This window comes from Mercurialis annua, linkage group LG2 (genome assembly GCF_937616625.2).
Source record: "Mercurialis annua linkage group LG2, ddMerAnnu1.2, whole genome shotgun sequence".
Lineage (NCBI taxonomy): Eukaryota > Viridiplantae > Streptophyta > Magnoliopsida > Malpighiales > Euphorbiaceae > Mercurialis > Mercurialis annua.
The window spans coordinates 48,019,318-48,045,776 of record NC_065571.1 but is presented as its reverse complement, the minus strand read 5'-3'; the positions used below and the strand labels follow the sequence as shown (position 1 = coordinate 48,045,776).

The window sequence follows — 26,459 nt, the reverse complement described above, 5'->3', positions numbered from 1 at the left end:
TTAATCACATGTTAAATTTGTATCTTTAAATTTATATTTTTGTTTCGTTTCTTTTTGTAGATCGATGTAGGGTTTCAATTGTTTTTATTTTTATTATTTTAATCTACGATATACTTCGACCTTAGGATGTAATATGTTAATCTATCAATATTACTATTTTTTGATAAAAAAATAATTAAAATATTATTTTTAATTAATTAAAATATTTAACAATAAATAATTTAACAACAAGTCACAATTTTAAAATCTTGACTGATTCTTTACTCATTTTTTCTACTCTTTCCTTCTCAAAATAATAGTACACTTTTTTTATCCTAAATAACTATTTATGTTTTCAATAAATCATAATTTAAAAGTGCTGATTTTTTTATATTATTTTTATTTAAATTTTACTATTTAATATAATTAGTTTAAAAAATAAATTAGTCATACCAGTTAATAAGGGTATGATAAAAAAATAAAAGTAAAATTATAAGAAATTAAAATATTAATTATATTTTTGAATTGTGTGAAATAAAAAATAGACTAATATTTTAAGATGGAAAAAGTAGTTACTAAAGTTAATTTTAAATGGTACTAAAGATTTACATTTTTTCTATCATGGTAGTAAGGATATTTTGGGAGGTTAATGAATGAGATAGAACAAGAGAGAGAGAGAGAGAGAAGTATGAAATGTAAAGCAGGGCATCTCATTTTCCTTTCCTTTTCCCTTTGAAATTTTTCTCTTACATATTTATACACAACTCTTCTTCTTCTTCACCAAAGTTTGGATGGATAGATCTCTTAAAAAATTAAGAACAAAAAAACCACTCATAGAACAAAATAAAACCTTTTCAACCCATTCTTTATTTTATTTCTTCAATCCCACTCACCCTCTTCAATTTTCTTGATTGACTTCAATTTTTGATTCTTGAATTTCACTAAAGAATCCAAGAAATGAGAGCTGGACTCAACACCATTCAACAAACGCTTACACCAGAGGCGGCGAGCGTATTAAACCACTCGATAGCAGAAGCTACTCGCCGGAACCACGGCCAGACGACCCCACTGCACGTCGCCGCCACTCTGTTATCTTCCCCAACTGGGTATCTCCGGCAAGCATGTATCAAATCACATCCCAACTCCTCCCACCCGCTTCAGTGCCGAGCTTTAGAGCTTTGTTTCAGCGTCGCCCTCGAAAGATTACCCACCGCGCAAAATCTTAGCCCCGGCCACGACCCGCCTATTTCTAACGCGTTAATGGCCGCTTTGAAGCGAGCTCAGGCTCATCAGAGACGAGGCTGCCCGGAGCAGCAACAGCAGCCGTTGTTAGCGGTTAAAGTTGAGCTTGAACAGCTGATTATATCGATTTTAGATGATCCCAGTGTTAGTAGAGTTATGAGAGAAGCTAGTTTTTCTAGTCCCGCTGTTAAAGCTACAATTGAACAATCTTTGTCTATAACCTCATCTTCTGCCACCGCCGCTTGCGGTGGCGGTGCTGGTGTTGGAGGTGGTGTTTCGAATTCGGGTTCTTTTGGATTCGGGTTTCGAACGAATACCTCTTTGGTGCCCGGTCCGCTCACCGGACCAGGTACGAATCGGAGTATGTATGTTAATCCGAGATTGCAACAAGGGGGCGGACCGAGCGGGCCGCAATTTGGGCAGCAGAGGAATGAGGAGGTGAAGAGAGTTGTTGATATTTTATTGAAGAATAAAAAGAGGAACCCTGTTCTTGTTGGTGAATCGGAGCCGGAGATGGTGGTCAAGGAGTTATTAAAAAGAATAGAGAACAAAGAAATTGGAGATGGGTTGTTAAAAGATGTTCATGTGATTCATTTAGAAAAAGAGTTTCTTGATAAATCACAAATGTCTACGAAGATTACGGAATTAGGAGGCGTAATCGAGTCGAAAATCGGGAATTCGGATTGCGGCGGAGTAATTCTCAATTTGGGTGATTTAAAATGGCTAGTTGAGCAGCCAGTGAGTTTTTCGGGCACTGGCGGTGGCGGCCAGCCGCAGCAGCAGATTGTTTCGGAGGCGGGGCGAGCGGCGGTGGCGGAGATGGGGAAGGTGTTGGGTAAGTTTGAAGAGAGGAGTTGTGGGAGGGTTTGGCTGATTGGAACTGCTACTTGTGAGACATATTTGAGGTGTCAAGTGTATCATCCTTCCATGGAAAATGATTGGGATCTGCAGGCTGTGCCTATAGCACCTAGAGCACCTCTCCCAGGAATGTTCCCCAGGTGTTCATCTTTTTCTTGCTCTGTAAATGAATCGATTCAGTATCATGAATTTTTGCTGTTTTCAGATTCATAGATAGAAAATATTCTTAAATTCTGAATAAAGTTGTAGACTTTTAGGAAATGCTTAATTTGGTGAATTCTGATCATTGATTCCTTTTCTTTGTCAACTTGGTTTAGAGAAATGTTCTCATTATGCTATTTCTAAGGTTCTATATCAACTCTGCTAACAGAATTTCATGTTTTGTGATGTGTTTAGGCTTGGATCCAATGGGATTCTTGGAATATCTGGAGAGTCTTTATCGTCTTTGAAGGGCTTTCCGACAATTACACCTGTTCCGCTAAGGCGTTTTGCGGAGAACTTGGATCCTGTGCGAAAAACGAGTTGTTGCCCACAGTGTATGCAGAATTATGAGCAAGAGCTATCAAAAGTTTCAAAGGAATCTGAGAGATCTTCTTCAGAGCTTAAATCAGAAGCTACTCAACCAACACTGCCACAGTGGTTGAAAGATGCTAAGTCTCAAGAGGACGACAATAAAACATCAGATCAGACTGCGGTAAGTTCAGTTTGAATTAAAAGTTCGTATTGGGTGATTAATGTTCATTGCCTTTTTAATTTGAGAAATGTTTAAAAAAAAAAATTGTAAATGGTAAACTAATTATTACATATTGTATGCAGACGAAGGATCACGAGCTAATGTTAAATCAGAAGACTGTAGAGTTGCAGAAGAAATGGTATGATACATGCTTGCGTCTTCATCCTGGTTATCATCAGCATAACATTGGCTCTGAGAGAATTATGCAACAACCTCTCTCTACGACAAGCTTGTACAATCCGAGCTTGCTCGCTCGTCAACCTTTCCAGCCAAAATTAGGCTTGAACAGAATTCTTGGTGAAACTCCGCTACTGAACCCAAAATTGAACTCCAAGATCGGTGGAATTCCACAATTGAACATGAAAACTGGTGGGACTCCACAATTGAACTCCGTTGCTGGTGAAACTACACGGTTGCCAAGCCAATCCCCTGGTCAGGCAGCTTCTCCTCCAGGGAGTCCGGTGAGGACTGACCTGGTTCTCGGGCAGTCGAAGAGCAAAGAAAATACTCCTGAGAGAGCCAAAGAAGATCGGACTGAAGACTTTCTGGGTCGTGTTGCTTCTGAGCCGCAAACCAAGTTGACTGAATCGCAGGCCATCAAGCTTCTAAGTTCATTAGATGCTGACTCATTCAAAAGGCTTCTCAAGGGTCTTCTAGAAAAGGTGTGGTGGCAGAGAGAAGCAGCATCGGCAGTGGCAACGACAGTGACTCAATGCAAATTGGGTAGCGGTAGACAGCGTGGCAATAGTTCAAAGGGTGACATTTGGCTGTTATTCACTGGTCCAGACAGGGTTGGCAAGAAGAAGATGGCATCAGCTCTATCAGATCTTGTTTGTGGCACAAATCCAATAATGGTTCCTCTTGGGTCACGGCGTGATGATGGGGAATCCAATGTGAATTTCCGTGGTAAAACCGCACTCGATCGAATAGTTGAGGCTGTTAGGAGGAACCCGTTCTCCGTAATTATGCTTGACGACATTGATGAAGCAGACGTGCTTGTTCGTGGGAGCATAAAGCGGGCCATGGATAGAGGACGACTTTCTGATTCCCATGGCCGTGAGATTAGTCTTGGAAATGTTATCTTCATTCTCACTGCAAATTGGTTACCGGACAATATGAAATTTCTATCGAGTGGTGCTTCACTCGATAACACAAATCTTGCTGGTTTGGTAAGTGGAGGGTGGCAGTTAAGGTTATCTCTCTGCGAGAAAACAGCAAAGCGACGAGCCAGTTGGTTGCCCTGTGAGGCGAGGCCTGCAAAGCCAAGAAAAGACACTGGTTCAGGACTGTCATTTGACTTGAATGAAGCTGCTGATGATGCCGAGGAGGATAAAGCGGACGGATCTCGAAATTCGAGTGATCTCACTATTGATCATGAAGATGAACATGTCTTTAATAATCGACAGCTAACGCCTGCAGCGACATCAGGATCTAGTGAGTTGATCAAATCAGTAGACGATAGCATTATTTTCAAACCTGTTGATTTAGCCTCCCTTCGATCCGAGATATCAAAGTCCATAACCAAAAAGTTCTCAACCATCATCGGTCAAGAATCATCATTCGAAATTCAAGACGATGCGCTCGACAAGATAGCCGGTGGGCTATGGTTAAGTAGAGGCAGTTTAGAAGAATGGACTGAGAAGGCATTGGTTCCAAGCATTCGCCAACTCAAGTTACACTTACGGACGGTCGGAGAAGGTTCCACCATCATACGGCTAGAACCGGACAGTGATTCCGGTAGCCGGAGCGACGAAGAGTGGCTGCCAAGCAGTGTAAGAGTAGTGGTTGATGGTTTGTGATGGCACAGTGGACAGTTCAATTGGTTAGAGTTGTAAATATGGTTTCAACTGTTTTTGGCGGGGTGGTGAAACTGAAAACGGTTGAAAAGGGTAAAGAAGGAAAAACAGCTAGAGAAAAAAGGGAAGTTGATAGATTAATGGAACCTTTAGCCAGCAAGTAAAATCTCGCCTTTTTTTATTATTTTTTAATCTCTTTCTTTTCCATATAATGTTTTTTTTAATGGTTAGAGAATTTTTTTATAGTATTTACCATATAATTTTTGTTCGAGAAATAGTAAATTTACCATATAGATATTTTTACTTAGAGCTATCATTTATCAAAAGTGGAGCATTCTTGTTATTCCAGCAAATGAATATTTACTGCTCTTTCTATTATTAATAATATTTTTCCTACCAACGTAAGCATTGTATATCAAACTGTCAAAGTTCTGGGTTCAATTCTTCCTACAAACGCATTTTTTTTTTAATTATAATTTTTTTTTATCAAATGTAATTGAATTTGAGCACAAAATCCTATAATAAATATTAGTTGTATGAATTATTGTTAGATACTGAGTAGCCTATTCAAGTGAAAATTTGGGGCTATTTCAGTTTGTTTTTAAAAAATTATTGAACTGATTGAACCAATAAAATTATGTGAATTGATAAAATATGGAGAAGATTGAACCATAGAAACTAAATGATTTTTATAAATTAAATTATAATTTTTTGTTATTATTTATAAAAGTTCATATTTCTTTTCAGCTCAGTTTAAAAAAATTATTAGTAATTTACACAGTTCAAAAATATATAATTTGTACTTTTTATTTTTATTAATTTTGTACCCTTATTAATTAATTTTGATAGAGTATTTAAATTTTAAAAGTTTTGTTATTTTTCACTATTAAAAAGCATTGGTGAATTATTAAAAATTATGGTTATACATATGTATTAGTATAATATTTGTTACTTTAAAATTATACGTAGTCAATAAATATTTTATAAATTATAAAAAAATAATTAAGTTGGAAGAATACGAAAGATTTAAATTAAATTTCATAAATGTGATATTAGATGGGACTTTCTAATTGAAACGGAAAAAATTATAATTAAATTTTATTGTTATTAAGTGGTTTAAATAAATTATAATTAAATTTTATTTCTAAAAATAAACGATATACAATTTTTATAAAATTTAATTACTGGTAAGGGTAAAGAAAAGCAAGAGGTGGGAATGTGGAATGAGGTGTCGAAAATGTAGAGTTACGTGAATTGAGTGGCATTAATTAGATGCTTAAGGTGTTGACACGACTCACCTTTTTATATAAAAATAAAATAAAAGACTGAGATTCTTGGAATTTGGCCAAAACATGGAGCGGTCCATTAGAGAATTCACGATTAAAAGAAAAAAAAGAGACTCGTAATCTTGGAATTTTTGTAAAATACAGTCGCTCCAAAATTTATATATTTGGAGGTGCTATCAGAAATAATATCTATGTAGTTTTTAGGGTTTATATGTTTATTAAGTATTATTTTAAATATATATCCCCCAAACCAAGTTCCTATGTCTTTGATAATAAAAAAACTTCCTATGATTTTACCATATTGTATAATTTTCTTTCTTTTTATATTTTTGTTTTATACATTTACTAGATAAAGTTAATAGTAAATTATATTCACCGCATTTTTTTCGTTGATTTTCTTGTCACCGCATTTCTTCCGATGAATTACTTGACATTGTTTGAAGTTTTTTTTTGTAATTTTTAGATAATTTATGATGATTTAAATATTTTATAAATAAATTATTGTAGATTTATAATTTCTTTTGTTTATAATTCATATAATTATTTTGTCCTTTTCTTGTTTACAAATTTATTATTAATTTTAATGTTACTGATTTTGTAAATATCAAATTGATTTTATGGTTTATTTACAGTGTTTTTATAATGTATTTAAGTTACAGTGCATTTTAGGTATATTTATAGTGTATTTTTGATATTTTTCGGTATATTTATGTTTTTTTAATGTATTTATGCCGTTTTTCTAGTATATCTATGGTGTATTTGCAGTATTTTTATGGTGTACACCATAAAAGCACTACAAAAACACCATAGATACACTATGCATACTATTATTATACTATAAAAATACCATAGTTACACTATATATACACCATAAGTACATTATAATAGATACAGTATAAATACTTAGGTAAACTCAGACCATCATGTAGCTTGTAAAGAGAAATTCTTAGGTAAACTCTAACCATCATATTATTTATGGATTAAACTTGTTATATTATGATACGTTATTAAAATGATGGCACTGTTGTAATATTATTATTCAAAAGTATAAAAAAATAATAAATAAAATTACGACAGTGTCATCATATTAGTCTATTTAAGAATCTCTATATGAAGGGGTGCAAAAGCATGTACACGTTTCAACATAAACATAATTAAGGCATAACCTTCTTGAAAAGGAAATTTCATGGTCAATATAGACAAATCTATTTCCAATTGTACAAGTTGCATACCATGTGTTCTCATTTAATAATCAACTTTTATTCAAGAAAAGGCGACTAGTTTTTAAACAGACCAAAATATTTGGACTCTTTCATGTAAAATATTAACGTTAAGTACAATAGTTTATGATTTAGAATTGTTCTTGCAACTATAAACATATTATTAATTGTCATTCTAATTTATGGTGAAACACCCGCTAATCAAAATATCCTTCTCCACAATACCTAATGAAATTATGGTTAAATAAAAAGCTATTAATAAAATTAAGTTTAGATACAATATTACATTTATCATAGTGTATATAAATTTGTTACTTTGATAGCAAAACGATTATTTGAATGTGTAGTTCACCAATTAATGAAACTAGTTTAGAAGTCGACATAATTTTGAAATTGAAGAGTTATGGGCGAAGAAGAATGAAGACAAAAGATGTTGCATTGATGGCTACATCATTATATTATATAGTCCAACCATGCATGTGTTTTCATTTATTTTGTGGCCAAAATCATCTCCATTGGCCCCTTTCTTAAGTTGCATCTCTCTCATTAATTACAAGTTTTAATGCTTTTTACCTGTTTTGAAAAGAAAGCTATGTTTTGTTTGGTTATGTATATCACTAAATAAGGAATATAGTTGCTATTTCTAGCTTTTTTTCCCTTCCTTATTCATTTTCTTTTCACATTAAAAGAAGCCAAACTATACAATAAAGTCTCTATATTTAATTAATCTTTAATCATCTAAAAGTATTCAATTTTTCCAAAAAAAAAATTATTTTTTAAAATTTTAATTATTTTTTAATTTCAGTTCATTTTTTATTTTTCAATTTAAATAGTAGCATTTGTCTAAATTAAAATAAAATAAAAGTTAAATGCACCCTTTATATCGTTTCAATTTGCTTTTTTATTTTTAAAAATTTTAAATATGAATAATATATATGAATCTTTTCCATTATAATTTAAACAAATGACAATAATTAAAATTAAAAATTATTCCATCTATCCCAAATTGATAGACACTATTTTTATTTTTTATCCCGAATTATAGACAATCATTTATTACTTGAATGATGAATTGTCATATATACTCTTATTTATTATTCATTAAAATTAAAACAAAAGATACTAAAAGATAAAAATTACTACTACTATAGTAAATGAAGACAAGTGTGATATCTTTGTATAAATAAACTCATTTTATCTAGATAAATTATTTGTCTTAAACAACCTATCAATTTGGGACGGAATGAGTATAAAATAAACTATAACAAAAAGTAAAGATATGATATTTTTCAAATATTAAACCTTTAAAAATACACTTGAAGGCTGGGCTCAGTTGGCCAACCTCTAATGATATGTGTATGAGATTGAGACCCTCAATACTCACGAGCAATGTGCCTATTTAAAAAATGTCTAACATTAACTCCCGCTAACAATTAAAATCTTTGACAAAAAAAAACCTTTAAAAATCATTTTTAATCAACTCTGAATGTATACCTACAATTTGTGATAAATCTTCATAAAAATCAAATGACAAGCCAATTAATTATAAAAGTTGTATATCATAATTTTGCTGTATTAATATGTTTTTTTAAAATTGTTGACCTATTTGGCAATAAGATTTATTGCAACTATTGAATGGTTTTTTTAATGAGAAATTTTTAGGTAGACTCAGTCTACCACGTCATTCGTGGACTAATCTATTGTATTATGACACGTCATTAAAATAATGGCACTATCGTAATATTCCTATTCAAAAGTGTAAATAAGTAATAAACAAAATTACGATAGCGCCATTATTTTAATGACGTGTCATAATGTGATAGGTTAGTCCACGAATAACGTGGTAGACTGAATCTACCTAAGAATCTCTCTTTTTTAATTCAATATTAGCAACACATTTTAGACCCATGAGTCATTATCTTTTTGAGACGATTTAACAATATAATGGTGTTCAAAATAGAAGTGACTCATTTTATATTAAAGAACACAAAATTTCAATTTTATTTCTTTCCATTATTTTTGGAGATAGTAGTGTTTTAGAAAAACAATAGTTAGATATGGAGCTAAGAAAACTTTTTCTTAAATAACACTTACCAAATATCTATAATTGTCTTTTTATTTTTGTCAATCACTTTTTTTAAAAATTAGAACAGTGGCAACACTTACAGAAAAAATTGAACTCACAATCTTAACAATTTGTTGTCGGCGCTTAACCATTTAGACTACAGCTCGTTGGTTTATTCACTTTTTCTAATAGCAAGCGATTAATTTTTCAATTCTCTCGCTTTGAAATATGATATTTCATATACATAAATAACAGATGGTGTATCATTAGAATTAATAAAAGGAAGTGGTTAATATAAAAAAAATATGACAAAAAAAATAAAAAAAACAGTATATTTATTCATAAAACTAAAATATTATATTACAAAAGTTTATCAAAAATTTATTTATCAGATATTAATAATCAATTCTTTTTATTTTTTTTAATAATGCACGTTCATCCTTTCAATTTTAATATAACTAGCTTCTTAGCTAATGAATTATCTGCATGGAAAATTGAATATCTTACAATCCATTAATTACATATGATCAATAGTCATTATGTAATGTTATTATTGTCAAAAAACAAAAATTCAATTATTAAAAATAAAATAACTTAAAAGTTAATGTATTATTTATTTTATAAAAAATCACTTAGACACCGTTTGGATTGAGGGTTTTTAAAATTCATGGATTTTAGCAAAATCGATGGATTTTAAATCAATGAAATTTAAATCCATAAATTTTAAAATTCCATCGTTTGGATTGAATATAAAATCAATGGATTTTTAATATTATTTATGGAAAATAATAAATAGTATAACAATCCATCATATATAAAAAATGGTGGATTTTAACTTTTCCACCTAATATGTGGAAAATCAAAACCCTAAAAAAATGATGGATTGTAGAAAATAACGGAATTTATAAATTCATGGATTCTATTAATTTTTTTTCTAGATAAACGATAGATTTTGTCCAAATTTATGGATCGTTTAGAATCCATCATTTAGAATCCATCAATTCAAACGGTATCTTAATTATTTTAGGCCAAATGTTGTAAAAAGGCCAAACCTTTCACAAAAATTTTATAAAAGTTCTGATCTTTCAATTTTGTCGATTTTGGCCAAAAACTGATTATTTGGTTTCACAAAAGTCTCGACCTTTTAATTTTGTCGATTTTGGCCAAAAATGAGTTATTTGATTTCACAAAAATCCTGAACTTTCAATATTTGGCATGCCACATAGGCGTCACATAGGCAAATTGAAATTAAATTGAGAGTTGGCCACAATTGAAACCAAATAATTTGTTTTGGCCAAAATCGACAAAATTAAAAGATCAGAACTTTTGTGAAATTTTTATAAAAGATTTAGGACATTTGGCCATTTTAAATAATTTAGTATGAAAGAAAGGAAATAAAAATAAGGGAAAAAGTAAGAGGGAGAAAGAGAGGAGTGGTTGGCATTCTGAAAAGGTAGAAATGACATAAGCAAAAGACAGAAAGTATAAAGATGTAAAGTTTATTAGAGAAGAAAACGCCACTCTCCTTTTTCACATATTACACAAAAACCCAAGTCCAAGTGGACCTTTCCATTCTCTCTTCTTATCTCTTTATCTAATCTAATCTAACCTATAATTATTAGCTTAGTTTAATTTTAATTAGATTAGATTAAAACTAATCTTCACTTTTGTAACTCCACCATATCTTCTTCTTTCTTCAAGTAAGTAGTAACCAAAACAAAAGAGCCCATCCTTTGGTGCACATCATGATTTATGTGTGACCCCACCTTGTTTCTACAATAAAAAAGTTTAGATTATCTTAATGGTTAATGATGTTCAATTAAAATTAAGTTGGTGTGATAAAGTAGTTGGAAAAATATTTATAGTATATATATACATCTTTTTTTTTTTAACAAAGGCTAAAATTTTTATTGATGAAAATAAAAATTACATAAATGAATGGTTTTTCAACAAATTAAAAAAATTATTCTAAAATAATGATGAGAGCTGTAAATACAATCATCGATTAAGGCTTTTTCAACCACCAAAAGGTTACCCAAAACATACATGGTTCAAATTGAAAATACGATCTTGAAACGCTTGATTCTTGAAACTTCAAACTTTCAAAATCCCATCTTCAATATAGATCCATTAGTGATCTTTCAATTTTTAGATCTATAAAAACATAGATCTAAAACTCGAACGGATCAAAGAGGAGTTAAAAGATTTTATTCAATCAAAATAACATTTAAATAAATACCTTAGAAAAAAATTTATTGCAACAAAAAAAATAGATCTGTGATTAATAATACTGTGGGTGGAGAGAAAATGATTTTCCGGTTAGCCGGAAATATCATCATCTGCCACCTTTGAAGAAGATGAAGAAAAGGAGTTTTTTGGTTTTAGAGAGAAGGGAGAGAACTATATATATACAATATCACTTGTGGATAAAACTAATACTCGCTCTGTTTTGATAATGATATTCTATTTCTTTTTATCACATACCAAAATATTTCTTCAGTCCTATAAAAAAATTATTATTTTAAATATTCTAAAATATATAAAAATTACTTCAATGGATTCTAAATTGATAGGTAGTTTAGAACAAATACAAGTATTAAGAAATTTAATAAATCTATACAAAATGAGTAATTCTATAAATGCATACCACACTTGTCTTTATTTAATGTAGTGTTGACTTTATTTTTTAATGCGACTCTTTCCATGGAAGGAAGGACCAGACCTGCTCCTTCTTCCATGGAAGGAGGACGATGATGGGTCCGAAAAAATATGAAGATTAGCAATTTTTTAATAAAATTTTAATTAAATTTTACGATCTATTTGAAATTTTTTAAAGTTAAAGGATTTATTTATATTTTTAAAATAGATAAAAATAGGATTTAATCTTTTTATTTAGTTGATTTTAATGATTTTATTCTTAAATTGTTATGAATATAATGTGAATATGGTGTATGACAAAATTACCTATCCAATTAGGTGAAAAAAATTTCAACCCTCCATTTTTGACATGTATGTAAATGCATTAATTACATGGTGGGTGAAATTGCCTATAAATAGGTTTCCATCCATGTAAATTTCACAATTGAAAATACTCATCAAAGAAGTAAAATTCCTCCTAAATATTTGCTCTCTTGTTGCATTATTGAGTGATCACTAATTATTAATTAGTTTAGTCTATAAGCATTATCTATATTATCGTTAAGTTTATAACACGTTATCAGCACGATCGTTCTATTAGTTTACGATTCCCTAATCCAAGAAAATTCGGTAAAGTATTTCAAAGGTAAATCTCTAACCTTAATACTTGTCTAATTATTTAATTAATGGAAGGTTATACCTCCTACAAATTTTATTTGCTTAATATTTAATTTATTATGTTTATATCTATGTTATTAATTTTTATATGGAAGGCTAAGCCTCCTATAAATAATCATTTGATACTTTAATTTTAATCGTTGATGCTTGAGTGGTAATCCCCTTGCTATAAACGATTTTATTTAGTTGGCACTATTAGTATAAATATACATATTTTTATATCATAATTAATTTAATTCATTGTTGTCTTCATCTAAATAATTTTATTCAAAAAAAAAATAACCTAACGGCTACATAACGGTAACAAACGGCTATATAACGGTAATAAAACGGCTATATTTTTCTCTATATATACTCACTTTACTATTTATTTTCACTACACAATTTTTCATCTCTTAATCTTCAAAAATTCAAAAATGAAGCTATTTTGGATTATTATTATTATGTTACTTAGTTTAATACTCATTGGTATATTTAATCTTCCGTGGGAAGAATTTTATTTATATTTAGGTATTTTTGTATTTATTGTTCTACCTTTATTAGTTGCTGCAATAATTGTTGATTATGCATATTTATAAGCCAAAATATGATGGTTGTACTTGTTTGTTTAATCTTGAAAATAAATGATTATTATTTCTATGTTTTTATCGCATAAATAAATATTACTTCTAATTATATTTATTTTTCATGTGATAGTTTAATCATGTCAAACCTTACAAAGCTTGAATTTACGGCACTTGATGTATCTGGAAAAAATTATCTGTCATGGATACTAGATGCAAAAATACATCTGCAAGCCTCAGGTCATGAGGACACTATTAAAGAGGGAAATAATGCCTCTACTCAAGATCGTGCAAAAGCAATGATCTTCCTTCGCCATCATCTTGATGAAGGATTAAAAAATGAATATCTCAGTGAAGATAATCCACTTGTTCTCTGGAATAGTTTAAAAGAACGCTTCGACCATCAAAAGACTGTAATTCTTCCAAAAGCTCGTTATGACTGGATGCATTTAAGATTGCAGGATTTTAAAAGTGTTAGTGAATACAATTCTGCAATATTCCGAATTAGCTCAAAGCTAAAATTGTGTGGAGAAACAATTACTGATGAAGATTTATTAGAAAAAACATTTTCCACTTTTCATGCATCTAATGTGGTACTCCAGCAGCAGTATCGTGAGAAAGGCTTTAAGAAATATTCAGAGCTGATTTCTTGCCTTCTAGTGGCTGAGCAGAATAACGAGCTGTTAATGAAAAATCATGCGGCACGACCCACTGGTTCTGCTCCATTTCCTGAAGTAAATGCGAGCGCATATAGATCTCCTCGTGGTCGTGGTCGTGGTCGTGGCCATGGTCGTGGTCGTGGTCATGGTTATGGTCGAGGTGGAAATAATTACAACCATATCGGTCATAATAACTCCTTTAAGCATAAGATTCACCACCAGAAGTGGGATAAGAAAGAGGAGAAACAAGAAAACAAGAACAGTGGACAATACAAACATCAAGTGAAAAATGTCGATAGTAAATGTTATCGATGTGGCATGACTGGGCATTGGTCGCGTACCTGTCGTACGCCCAAACATCTTGTTGAGCTTTACCAAGCTTCCCTCAAGGAAAATGGAAAGAATATAGAAACAAATTTTGTTTCTGATGATGATTTTGACCACAGTCTGATGCATAATGACTCTATAGACATGACACATTTAGATGTTTCTGATTTTCTTGAGAACAATAATAATGAAAACTAATCCAGCATGTATTGTAATATTTTTATTTACTTATGTATTGTTATGTTATTCTATAATTTCTTATGGTGAATTTTTCTTTGTTTGAATTAAGAAGCATATGGATAATTCTCAGCATATTGTTTCGTCCAAGTTCAGTAATGAAGACATATGCCTTGTGGATAGTGCGACAACCCACACTATACTCAAACACCAAAAATATTTTTCAAATCTTAAAAGATGTCAGACAAATGTCAGTACAATATCTGGTAAGGTAAAATTAATTGAAGGCTCCGGAAGAGCTATTATTCTATTACAAGGGGGAACTATACTTACCATTAATGAAGCATTATTTTCCCCCAAGTCTCAAAGAAACTTGTTAAGTTTTAAAGATATTCGTCTGAATAAATTTCATATTGAGACAGAAAATGATGATAATATGGAATATCTTCATATTACAACAAATGTTTCAGGTAAGAAACATGTAATTGAAAAATTACCCACATTTTCTTCTGGTTTATATTATACATATATAAATGTGGTCGAGTCACATATGGCTGAAAAGAAAAAGTATTGCGATGCATCAATACTAAAATTATGGCATGAAAGATTGGGTCATCCAGGATCAATAATGATGCGGAGAATAATTGACAGTGCACAAGGACATCCATTGAAAGGTGAAAAAATTCCCCAAGTAAGTAATATGTCATGTACAGCTTGTTCTATTGGAAAATTAATTGTGAGACCTTCACCGGCTAAAATTGAAAATGAATCACCTTTATTTCTTGAAAGAATTCAAGGTGATATATGTGGGCCAATTCATCCACCATGTGGACCATTCAGATACTTTATGGTATTGATTGACGCATCCAGCAGATGGTCACATGTTTGTTTATTATCAACTCGCAATGTTGCATTTGCAAGATTTCTTGCTCAAATTATTAAATTGCGTGTTCAATTTCCTGATTACACAATTAAAAGGGTAAGACTTGATAATGCTGGTGAATTCACATCTCAAACATTCAATGATTATTGCATGTCTATTGGAATCACAGTTGAGCATCCTGTTGCACACGTACATACACAAAATGGTTTAGCTGAATCTCTAATTAAGCGCCTTCAGCTTATTGCTAGACCATTAATGATGAGAACTAAGCTACCTATCTCTATATGGGGACATGCTATATTACATGCTGCATCATTAATTCGTGTTAGACCTAGTGCATATCATAAATACTCCCCATTACAATTAGCATTTGGTCAAGAACCAAATATTGCCCATCTTAGAATTTTTGGTTGTGCTGTATACGTGCCAATTGCACCACCACAACGCACAAAAATGGGTCCTCAAAGAAGATTGGGAATATACGTTGGTTATGTGTCTGCATCCATAATTAGGTATCTTGAACCTTTAACAGGTGATGTTTTTACAGCACGTTTCGCCGATTGTCATTTTAATGAAGAAGAGTTCCCACCACTAGGGGGAGAAAATAAACAATCAGATAAAAATATTGCATGGTGTGAACCTTCATTATTGCATCTTGATCCTTGCACAAAACAATGTGAAACAGAAGTTCAAAAGATTGTGCATTTGCAAGCTGTTGCAAATCAATTACCTGATGCATTTACAGATACAAAAAGAGTGACTAAATCATATATACCAGCAGTTAATGCCCCTGCTAGAGTTGAGATTCCAAAAGAGAATTCTGAAAATAAAGTCGCTCATGAATCAAAGACACGCCAGAAGCGTGGAAGACCGATCGGTTCAAAAAATAAAAATCCTCGGAAAAGAAAAGGAGCAGACAATCTCGATCATGCTAGCAAAGAGAAAGGTGTTCCTGAAGAAACACAAGATAAAGAAAATACTCCAGAAGAGGAAATAAATGAGGTTAACCAAGGCAATGCCCCAGAAGAGGATATGAATGTAATTAATCAAGACAGTACCCCAGAAGAGGATACAAATGAGAATAAAGAAGAAATCTCAATTAATTACAATAATTCAAAGATTGTGTGGAATCGAGACACAATGGAAAATATTGACGAAATTTTCTCTTATGCTGTTGCATGTGATATCATAAATGGAAATGAGGATCCCGAACCGAGATCGGTTATTGAATGTCAAAATAGACATGATTGGGATAAATGGAAAGACGCTATGCAAGTTGAATTAGAATCTCTTAACAAGAGAAGTGTGTTTGGACCTGTTGTCCTCACACCTAAAGATGTGAACCCGGTAGGTTACAAATGGGTCTTTGTACGAAAACGAAATGAGAAAAATGAAATCACAAGATATAAAGCTAGACTTGTTGCTCAAGGCTTTTCTCAAAGACCTGGAATTGATTATGATGAAACATATTCTCCTGTCATGGATGCAATTACATTTCGATATTTGATCAGTCTTGCAGTTTCTAAGAAATTAGAAATGCGTCTCATGGATGTTGTAACAGCATACTTGTATGGATCGCTAGATAGCGATATTTATATTAAGGTCCCTGAAGGATTTAAAATGCCTGAAGCATTAAATAGAAAACCCAAAGAAATGTATTCAATCAAATTGCAAAGATCTTTGTATGGGTTAAAACAATCAGGACGCATGTGGTATAATCGTTTAAGCGATTATTTGATAAATAAAGGCTATGTGAATAACCTTATTTGCCCATGTGTTTTTATCAAGAAATCAACATCCGGATTTGTGATTATAGCTGTTTATGTTGACGATTTAAATATTATTGGAACAGACAGTGAGATCAATGAAGCAAGTGTGTACTTAAAGGAAGAATTTGAAATGAAAGATCTTGGAAAAACCAAATATTGTCTTGGTTTACAAATTGAACATATGCACAATGGTGTATTAGTGCATCAGTCAAATTATATAGAAAAGATCTTAAAACGTTTTGGTATGGATAAAGCAAATCCTTTAAGTACTCCTATGGTTAATCGATCACTGAATGTTGAAACTGATCCATTTCGTCCTTGTGGAGAAAATGAGGATATTCTTGGTCCTGAAGTACCATATCTCAGTGCAATTGGAGCACTTATGTATCTCGCTAATTGCACTCGTCCTGACATATCCTTTTCTGTCAATTTATTGGCAAGATTCAGTTCAGCTCCCACGAAGAGACATTGGAATGGAATCAAACATATATTACGTTATCTTCGTGGAAGCACTGATCTTGGTTTATTTTATTCTAACGATTCAAATCTAGAATTGATTGGTTATGCAGATGCAGGTTATTTGTCTGATCCTCATAAGGTTAAGTCTCAAACTGGATATGTATTTACAAGTGGAGGTATTGCAATTTCTTGGCGGTCACAGAAACAAACAATTGTAGCCACTTCCTCAAATCATGCTGAACTTATTGCATTACATGAAGCAAGTAGGGAATGTGTGTGGCTTAGATCAATAACACAACACATTCAAGAATCTTGTGGTTTTCCAGTCCATATGAGTCCAACTATTCTATACGAAGATAATGCTGCATGTATAGCACAAATCAAGGAAGGATACGTCAAGAGTGACAGAACCAAACATATACCTCCAAAATTCTTTTCATACACTCAAGAACTCATAAAGAATCAAGAAATTGACATCCAGTATGTTCAATCAAATAACAATTCATCTGATCTCTTCACGAAGGCACTTCCTACAGCAACATTTAGAAAACATGTTCATAATATTGGAATGCGCCATCTGCGAAATACATGAAGGATAATCTATGTTGCAATGAGGGGGAGAAATTACGCACTGCACTCTTTTTCCCTAACTAAAGTTTTTATCCCATTGGGTTTTTCTTTAGTGAGGTTTTTAATGAGGCAGTACGACATAGCGTACTTTGGAACAAACATTTTGTCATCCAAGGGGGAGTGTTATGAATATAATGTGAATATGGTGTATGACAAAATTACCTATCCAATTAGGTGAAAAAAATTTCAACCCTCCATTTTTGACATGTATGTAAATGCATTAATTACATGGTGGGTGAAATTGCCTATAAATAGGTTTCCATCCATGTAAATTTCACAATTGAAAATACTCATCAAAGAAGTAAAATTCCTCCTAAATATTTGCTCTCTTGTTGCATTATTGAGTGATCACTAATTATTAATTAGTTTAGTCTATAAGCATTATCTATATTATCGTTAAGTTTATAACATAAATTAATTAAATTGTCAAATTTATAATTTTGGGGTAAAAATAAAATATGAAAATCCAAAAAGATATACCAACAGTTATTTTTTTCCTACATTAAAAGATATAAACGAAAAAACAAAAATGGATTTTAAGTAATTAAACCTAAAATTATATGTTTTATTTTTTGATTTTGACTTTATGTTATTTGAACTATCGAGATAGCATTAACCCTATGGTCAACAAAAAGAATGTTGATCACAGCCTCGGATGGTTCTAGATCTTTTGACATATAGGTGTGTAAGCAAACATATAATTTGAAAGTTCTTTAAAAAAGAAAAAAAAAACATAAGTTGAAATTAAAGAGCAGATTGAGAGATAAAATGGCAGACCAAAAAGGAAATAGAAGAAACTGATGAAACCCTATTTGTTTCATGCAATTTGTTGACAATAGAATAGGTTAGGCAATAGGCACAATCACTTTGACTCCCCCTTTCATGCGCTATAGTTAGTCTTTAATTTAGTTTAAATGAACAATTAGATCTTTAATTATAAATATTTTAAGGTTAATTTTATAATAAAATTACAATTTTTATATGTTTTTTTTGTTTAATTACATTTATTATAAAATATTGTATAAATTTACCACCTTTTATTTTTTTATGAATGTAAAAATCTGCCAAATAAATAATCTGACTATTGTCATAATTAATATAAAAAACATATTCTTCTTTTTTCTTTTCACATTGATGATACATTTGCAAAAAGAACAAAAAGTGGTGAATTTATATTACAACTTTCAAATAACTTGATTAAAATAAAAAGATATAAATATAGTGATTTAATATGTAATATGTAATTAATTCATATTTTAATTATCTGTTTTTTAATTTTTGTTCTCCTCAACTAAAAAAAAAACTTTTTTTGAGTCTTTAACTTATTGGATGTCCGTGAAGAGCGTGATATATCGCTCCACTAACTAATATAAATTATAAAAATGATTTTTCAAGTAAAAAACGTGTGGGGTTAAATTTATTTTAAGGTCTCTAAACTATAAGTATTTTGATTAATTAGTTTCTAATTTTTAATTTTGTTTAGTCTAATCCTTGAACTATTATTTATCGTTAGATAGACCCAATTTTTGAATGTCCGTCCAACATGTTCATTACAGAAAACTATATGATCAAATACCACGTATGAAAAAGAATATATTATTTTTATAACTTGGAGCGTTTATCACATACAACCATTGCATCATGTGATTTTTTACAACAAACCAATATATATTTGTGAAATAAATTTTTTCAATTATTATTTATTTTTTATCAATAAATTTTACGAATTACTACTTTTTATCAATAAAATTTACACATTACTAATGTATTATTGGCTTGTTGTATGAATAATATGTTTAGTTGCATTGTATAGTTTTTCCATAAATTATTTCTATTTCTCTCTTTAACTTTCTCTTTTTATATTTTTGTTTTTCTATAATAGCATTTATCTATCTCATAAAAAAAAAAAGAACAACACCAAAAAATCAAATGAGAATATATTTTTGTAAATTGATAAATATAAATAAGTTTGAGTTCAAACTCTCAAAAAATCCAATTTTCTAATTTGATTCAAATAAATATGAATTCAATAGACAATGAATACAAATTATTGAAAAGATTATGATATTTTTTTTGGATAAATAATTATTAAATTAGCTCAAGTACAAAATAAATGGAAGGCAAAAGTCTTTACTAGAAAGAGAAGTGTAAAAACTCTAAAAGTATTTCTCTCCCCTTTCTCTTCTTCAAACCAGCCGCAACCTCCTTTTTTTTTTCTATGGAAGGTGATTTTTGGCCCTTCAAGGCTAAAAATCACCTCCCCACCTCCATTAACCCAAATATGTAGCTTCTATTTAGTTTCTTTTAGTAGTATCATTGTTTAATTCAAGCTTTTAAGTTTTTTTGTTGCTTTTCTAACCATTTTGGTTTAGTACTAGAATTTATTTCTAATTTTGTGCCTTAGTTGAGTTAGATCCACCCTAATCCGGCTTAAGATTTGCTTTTCTTCATCTTATGAGTCGAGATGAAGTTTTTGTGGTTCGAGAGAGTCGGATCTCTGCATTTCAAGTCATCATCCTCTTCAGAAATTCCTATGAGCAGTTGAGTATCGGTGGATCTTCGGTAATTTTACCCCTCAGTGGATCCTTCTTTCGAATCTCACAACGAGCCTGGTTCATTCGACATCTCTCAATTATTTAGATAGACTAGGAAATTAAAGTGTTTGCTCTTCAATTGAAATTTTTACCTGTATTTTCTGCTATTTGTATTCTCTCCCTCTGGGAGTTGTACTATTGGCTTTTGCCTATTATGACTGAACTTTTCATTCCTGATCAAAAAAGAAAGAAAGAGAAGACTACAGGAAATTATTGAAAAAAATTAAATTTCTATAACATTAGCTGAATAATCAAAACCCTTATTATTACCCATGTCCGCAAAATCTTGATTACAAATTTTCTTATTCCTAACTTTCCATAACTCTTAAATATAGAAGAACCAAATAATATATCAAAGAAAACGATACCGCCTACTTGATAAATTACTCCAGACGTTTGATGAATAGAATTCGAGGTTACCCATTGATAGTTGCATTTGTTCATAATCGAATTCCAAGTGTGCCTAGCAAAACGACAATGAAAAATAATTTAGATACTGGACTCACCATCAAAACACAGCAATTAAGAAGGATTGATTAACAAAACTCCTCTAACTAAGATAACATTCAAAGACATCTTATCTCTAGCCAGTAACCACATAAAAAATTGGTGCGAGAATTTAATTTGAATTTTCAAAACTGCCGAAGAGAGTACCTTAAAATTGAGCTGAAGCTTGCCATAAAGAAGTGAAGGCTGCTGATGAAAAAAAATTCCATGCCATTGACAACGATCAGGCATGGGAGAAGGGGTATGAGAAGAAATTAGCGTCTGAAGAGAAAGGAGCGTAGACTGCTCACCAAGATGAAGTTTGCGTTGCCAACAAAACCAAAAGGATTGGAGATCAACGTCAAATAAATAAGCCATAGTACATTGTTTATTCCGGTTGAGACAGAATAATTCTGGAAACTGGAGATGAAGAGCCGAATTAACAACCCAATTTTTATACCAAAATCTTGTGTATAACCCTGAACCGATGCTAATGCTTAGGTGAGAATTAAAACTCCCAAACCTGCTGATTTTGAACACACACCGAATGAATTCCCTTACACATATGAGATAAACAACGAACATCAGTATCTTCGATATCAAACCAGTTGATCAAGTTCAAACTACAATAAATAAAAATAAACCAAAATGAATTCTTATCAGAACTAATAAGCTTTCAAATCCACTTTAAAAATTAACTTTCATTTTTGATTCTCAAAGGAGTTAAACTCAAACCATGTAACACCCCGTATTTTTCCCGTTATATTCTGTTAATCTTACCGATCACTTTTGGGTTCGTTCGGGTTGTCCAACCACTTGGAATCAGGGTTTTTGAGTTCCAAACCTTTTTATATATGATTTGAAGTGTCTTGGGCGTGGCCTAGAAGTTCGTAGCGGTTCCGAGCTCGTTTTCAAAAATTAAATTTTTCATCGAACGCAGTAGCTTTTCGCGGGCGCTACTCCTTGAGGATCGCGGGCGCGATCAACGTCGCAGGCGCGACGGGCGTACCGTACTGATCGCTATTTTCTATTTAAACTCGTTTTATTCGATCCTAATCAATTTTTAACACCTCTCAAAATCCGAAAATGGATGATTTATCACTCTAATCCATTCCCCACTCAATTGCATCGAATTAAGTCATTGGTAAATGTTTCTAGTTTGGTTTTCATGATTCATTTTATTAGTTTGTGATTCGTTCAATCCCGTGCTCAATTCCTTTTCACTTTCTCAATCTCTAAGCTGATTTTGGATCTATTAATTTTGAGTTTTCCCTATTGGATTATTCTTAATCTATTTCAAAAGGTATGTTGCTCTTTCCTTTATTTTATGGTTGATTAATTGTTAGGTTGTTGTTAGATTTGCACTTGGTTGTTGTTGGCTTATGATTTCTGCATTGTTATGTTTTAAATTTTTGTAAATAATCATGTTATATTGTAATTAGCTTGTGTTTGATGTTTATACCTCGGGTGGTTTGGAATTGTTAGTGTAATTGGGAAGTTTATTAAATAGCGCAATGTTTTTTGAGCTTAAATTTTGTTTTGACCAGACACTAAAATCTGAAAATTTTCATCTAATTATTAACTTGGCTTATTGTGGTTGCAAATGCATTGGGAGGTTTGAGTTATTTGGCTAATTCTAAAAATGGTGTTAACCGAAATTTTAACAAGAGTAATTCGCTGTTTTGAATGATTTAAGGTGGCTGGAAATATTTTCAAAGATTTAATGTTAAAGAATTAAAAGGTGTACTTGGTGTTTGATTGGTGAATTGTTTAATCGATGCTTTTGACCTATGTTGTGTTGCCTACTTAGGGTGGTCTTTCTATTGATTATTAAGGCTGAATTATGGTTCATAAAACCGTATTTGACATTTATAAGATGTTAGAATTATCTTAGTTTGTTGATGATCATTGGTTAAAATGGCATATATGATATGTTGGATTTTACAAAAGTTTTAAGGCTATTTAACTTTGTATTTCAGGTTTGAGATTAATTCTTTAAAAAGGATGTTTAAACTATTTTAATTTCATTCAAGGTGGCTTATCTAAGTGATGTATTTTAGTTGATTGTACTTAAGGTGACATTTTCCAAGTGTTGGTAAAGTACTTGGACTGTTGTAACTTTGGTTTTGTTAAGTTTTAAGTTGAGTTCTTGTTTCATTTAACTTTGGTTTATTAAAGAATTGGTTTTACTTTAATTTTGGGTCAGATTAGACTTGTGTCGTCTGATACGCATATTTTATATAGGATTTTTCCAAGTATTTGATATAGTATTATTGCATATTTTGAGTATATTATGCTTGGAAAGGTGTTTATTTTGTAGGTTTATGCGTATGGAGTGAAGCGAATCAATTTGGAGCAAATTGGAGAAAAACTGGAAAAAATGCCTAGTTCCTCAAAAGTGCCTCCAGACACTATTGAGGAACTGGCCCGGATTACAATCTGCGAATCCTTTGTGGCCAATTCCTCAAAAGTGCCTCCAGACACTATTGAGGAACTGGCCCGGATGTACCTGCGAACCTAAAACGTGAAAATCCTTTTTCAACGCGGATTTGGATCCGATTTCAACTACAACTCTTGCAACACATCAAGGACTCCTCCACTATATAAAGACATCTCAAGATCATGTATTCTATCTAGTTTTTTCATTATTTCTATTCTACAAATAATTTGTCTTAGGTTAATTTCGTTTTAGTCCTTAGTTTTATTTCAAGACTTAAATCTTCGAAGCTTTGATTCGAAGACTTGTGTTCCGAAATAATTCCAGGTTTTTATTCAAGTATTTTTATTTCAATCTCTTGTTTTAATTATGTTTATTATTATTAATTGCTTAGTTAATTCAAGTATGTCTAGCTAAATTTCTTGACTTGGAATATTGTGAGTAGTATGGATGCTAGATTTAAATTCTGAAAACTAAATTCTATATCTTTCTTTGTTAATGCAATACTTCGTTATTGAGAGTAATGCTTGTGATTAATTGGCCAATAATTGCATGAACTTAGATTAAATTGTGAGGAGGGGACTTAAGCAATTTAATTTGAAAAGGGTAACCAATGCATAATTACAAAACATGAGTCCGACCACCATGTTTGCGTTATGTGGTCTACGTGGATAACTAATCAATAATGCGTTGTTTATAAATTGCCGTTTATCTTCTATCGTTCTGTAAGCCGTGACAGTAAGGGTGATTCGGGATAACGGGTTATAACCAATAGGCTAGCAATAATATAGAAATATTGAGCTAGTATCTTCGATCTATCCTCCATTGCATGTAACAATTAAAATTGATTGATATAAGTTAGATTTGTAAGGCATCGATATTCCATACGAAAGCAATATTCTGAGTTATTTGTCGTTATTGTTTATTCCTTAGATTATTATTTTCTATTTTTATTAGTTTTAATTAAAATCACACAAACCTCATCTTTGTTAGTTCAAATAATTCTTAATTAACTATTTTGGTACTAAATTCAATTCCTCGTGGGTTCGACTTTTACTTATCATTATATTACTTGATTTATCGACATCGTACACTTGCGATTTTGTGTATCATTGTCCGACACGTTCTGTTGAGCTATATTACAGATAAGGCTAATACACTACCTTGGGAAACTCTTTGGTTTTAAAAGAACTATTTAAATATTTATATACTTCGGATTTGGTTTTAAAAGTAAAAACTCACCTAAACTTAACTTGACTTAATTGTTTTATGTGGATTGTATGGATAATTTGGTTGTGTTTGAGATGCCAGCCCTACATGTGTCTAGTATTCTTAAAGTTAGGGGTTGTTTGAATTTTAACTTATACCTTGTATTAGGCCCGTCGACTGCTCGTGCTTCGGAGTCTATGCAGGGTTAGCTGTTTGCCAAGAATTTTCACGTGGATACGCAAGCAGTGAGTTTATAGTGTTATTTATCGTTTTATTAAGTACATCAAATTATTTTAGTATATCAAATGTTTATGAACTGTTTTAAGCGATTATGGATCTGGATTGGAACGAGCTACTCAATAGGCGAGTATCGAGACTGTGTGCACCGGTGAGTACTTTAGGATTGGCTAACTATATGTCTGGCTTACTTTGGGATTTCATTTCAATATTGTATTCCATAATCAAGTATATAAATATATTAGTATAACATGATTTGTTTTTAAGGGTTTTAATCTTAATAAATGTAAATAGCATTATGAACTCATCTTAGTATATCTGACCCCGTTGTTTTCCCAATTTTCCAGGTTTATAATTTGAAGTTTGGTCGTTTCCGATTCTTTATTTTCCTCAGAGGTTTTTACGTCATTTAAACTAGTCAATTGTTTTACCTCTTAGACCGCAGTAGAACTAGTTTATTGTTTGGTTGTTATACTTTGAATTTCCGGATTGGTCCGACTGTTTTATTATAACTTTGGTATGTTTTATATGGATTATATTATATTTGACGCATGTTTCGTAGTTTTGGATTGTTATCAAGTAATTATATTATAACTGTTATATAAATTGCTGGACTTAGGTTGGTGTCTCGGTTGCCCCCGAGCAGTGATTTTCTTGTAGTTTTATTTGATTGTATGTTATCCACGAGGCTTGCTACGGGTTTTGGTACGACCATACTCATACCCTAACACTAGTCGCGATCTATGAAATTGGGTCGTGACAAACCACCATCCGTAAATGGCAGTCAAACATCAGCCAAAGAAACCTTGCTGAAACCCGCAGAAGAGGCAGACTCACTCCGTAAAACAATGACACATGGATTGCTCTAATATAAAGATAATTAACAGGAAGACTGTAGATAACATATTTAATCGATGTAAGGCGACCAGTTGGAGACAATAAATTACCTTTTCACCCTGCCAGCTGAGATGAAAAATTATTGATAGCAGGATCACAATGCTTAGCTTTAACCGACTTCAAAGAAAAGGGAAGCCCGAGGTAAATAATCGATAATTCTTCAATTTTGTAGTTAACCGGACCGGCCGGTCGGACCGGTTGAACCGCGAACCGGTCAGTGGTCCGGTCTGAAAAGGCAAAAAACCGGATCTTTTAGTTGGACCGGATTGGACCGGGTTAAACCGGATCGGACCGAGATGTGTGGGTAAAAAACCGGGTGTTGAATCGGATTGGACCGGTAAAAAACCGGCCAAACAGAATTTTTTTTAAATTTCTTCAAATTTATTAAACCGGTTGAACCGGTCATTGAACCGGTTAAACCGGAAACCGGTGGCCTCATCGGTTCGGCCATCAGTTCGGTTTTTAAAACACTGTTAAGAATACATGGAGCTTAAGCGAGGGAGTTCTCCCGCAAGACCAGAAACCAACTCAAAGCATATAAGAATCCTCAATAAATTCCTAACCATCTCCATATTTTTAGGCATAAATAATAGCGTATCATCCGCAAACTGCATGATAGAAATAGATTTTGCATAACC

At 31.8% G+C, this 26,459-nt stretch overlaps 2 protein-coding genes across 2 annotated transcripts; both read left to right on the top strand.

Moving 5' to 3' along the window:
• The first annotated feature begins 626 nt into the window (after nucleotides 1-626).
• On the top strand, nucleotides 627-4,961 carry LOC126667679 (protein SUPPRESSOR OF MAX2 1). The gene is made up of 3 exons (XM_050360722.2): nucleotides 627-2,219; nucleotides 2,476-2,773; nucleotides 2,896-4,961. The coding sequence occupies exons 1-3, from the start codon at nucleotides 937-939 to the stop codon at nucleotides 4,609-4,611; spliced, it is 3,297 nt and encodes a 1,098-aa protein (XP_050216679.1). The 5' UTR covers nucleotides 627-936; the 3' UTR covers nucleotides 4,612-4,961.
• Nucleotides 4,962-12,113: 7,152 nt separating this feature from the next.
• LOC126667038 (uncharacterized) lies at nucleotides 12,114-14,274 on the top strand. Its single transcript, XM_050359983.2, has 2 exons — nucleotides 12,114-12,462; nucleotides 13,191-14,274. Exon 2 carries the CDS (start codon nucleotides 13,198-13,200, stop codon nucleotides 14,239-14,241), a length of 1,044 nt encoding a protein of 347 aa, XP_050215940.1. The 5' UTR covers nucleotides 12,114-12,462; nucleotides 13,191-13,197; the 3' UTR covers nucleotides 14,242-14,274.
• The last annotated feature ends 12,185 nt before the right edge of the window (nucleotides 14,275-26,459 follow it).

Bases quoted from the DNA above. Each gene is read 5' to 3' on its own strand.
- LOC126667038 (XM_050359983.2), top strand. From the start codon at position 13,198: ATGTCAAACCTTACAAAGCTTGAATTTACGGCACTTGATGTATCTGGA.
- LOC126667679 (XM_050360722.2), top strand. From the start codon at position 937: ATGAGAGCTGGACTCAACACCATTCAACAAACGCTTACACCAGAGGCG. The intron at 2,220-2,475 runs GTGTTCATCTTT...TGATGTGTTTAG, and splicing joins CTCCCAGGAATGTTCCCCAG to GCTTGGATCCAATGGGATTC. The intron at 2,774-2,895 runs GTAAGTTCAGTT...TATTGTATGCAG, and splicing joins AAACATCAGATCAGACTGCG to ACGAAGGATCACGAGCTAAT.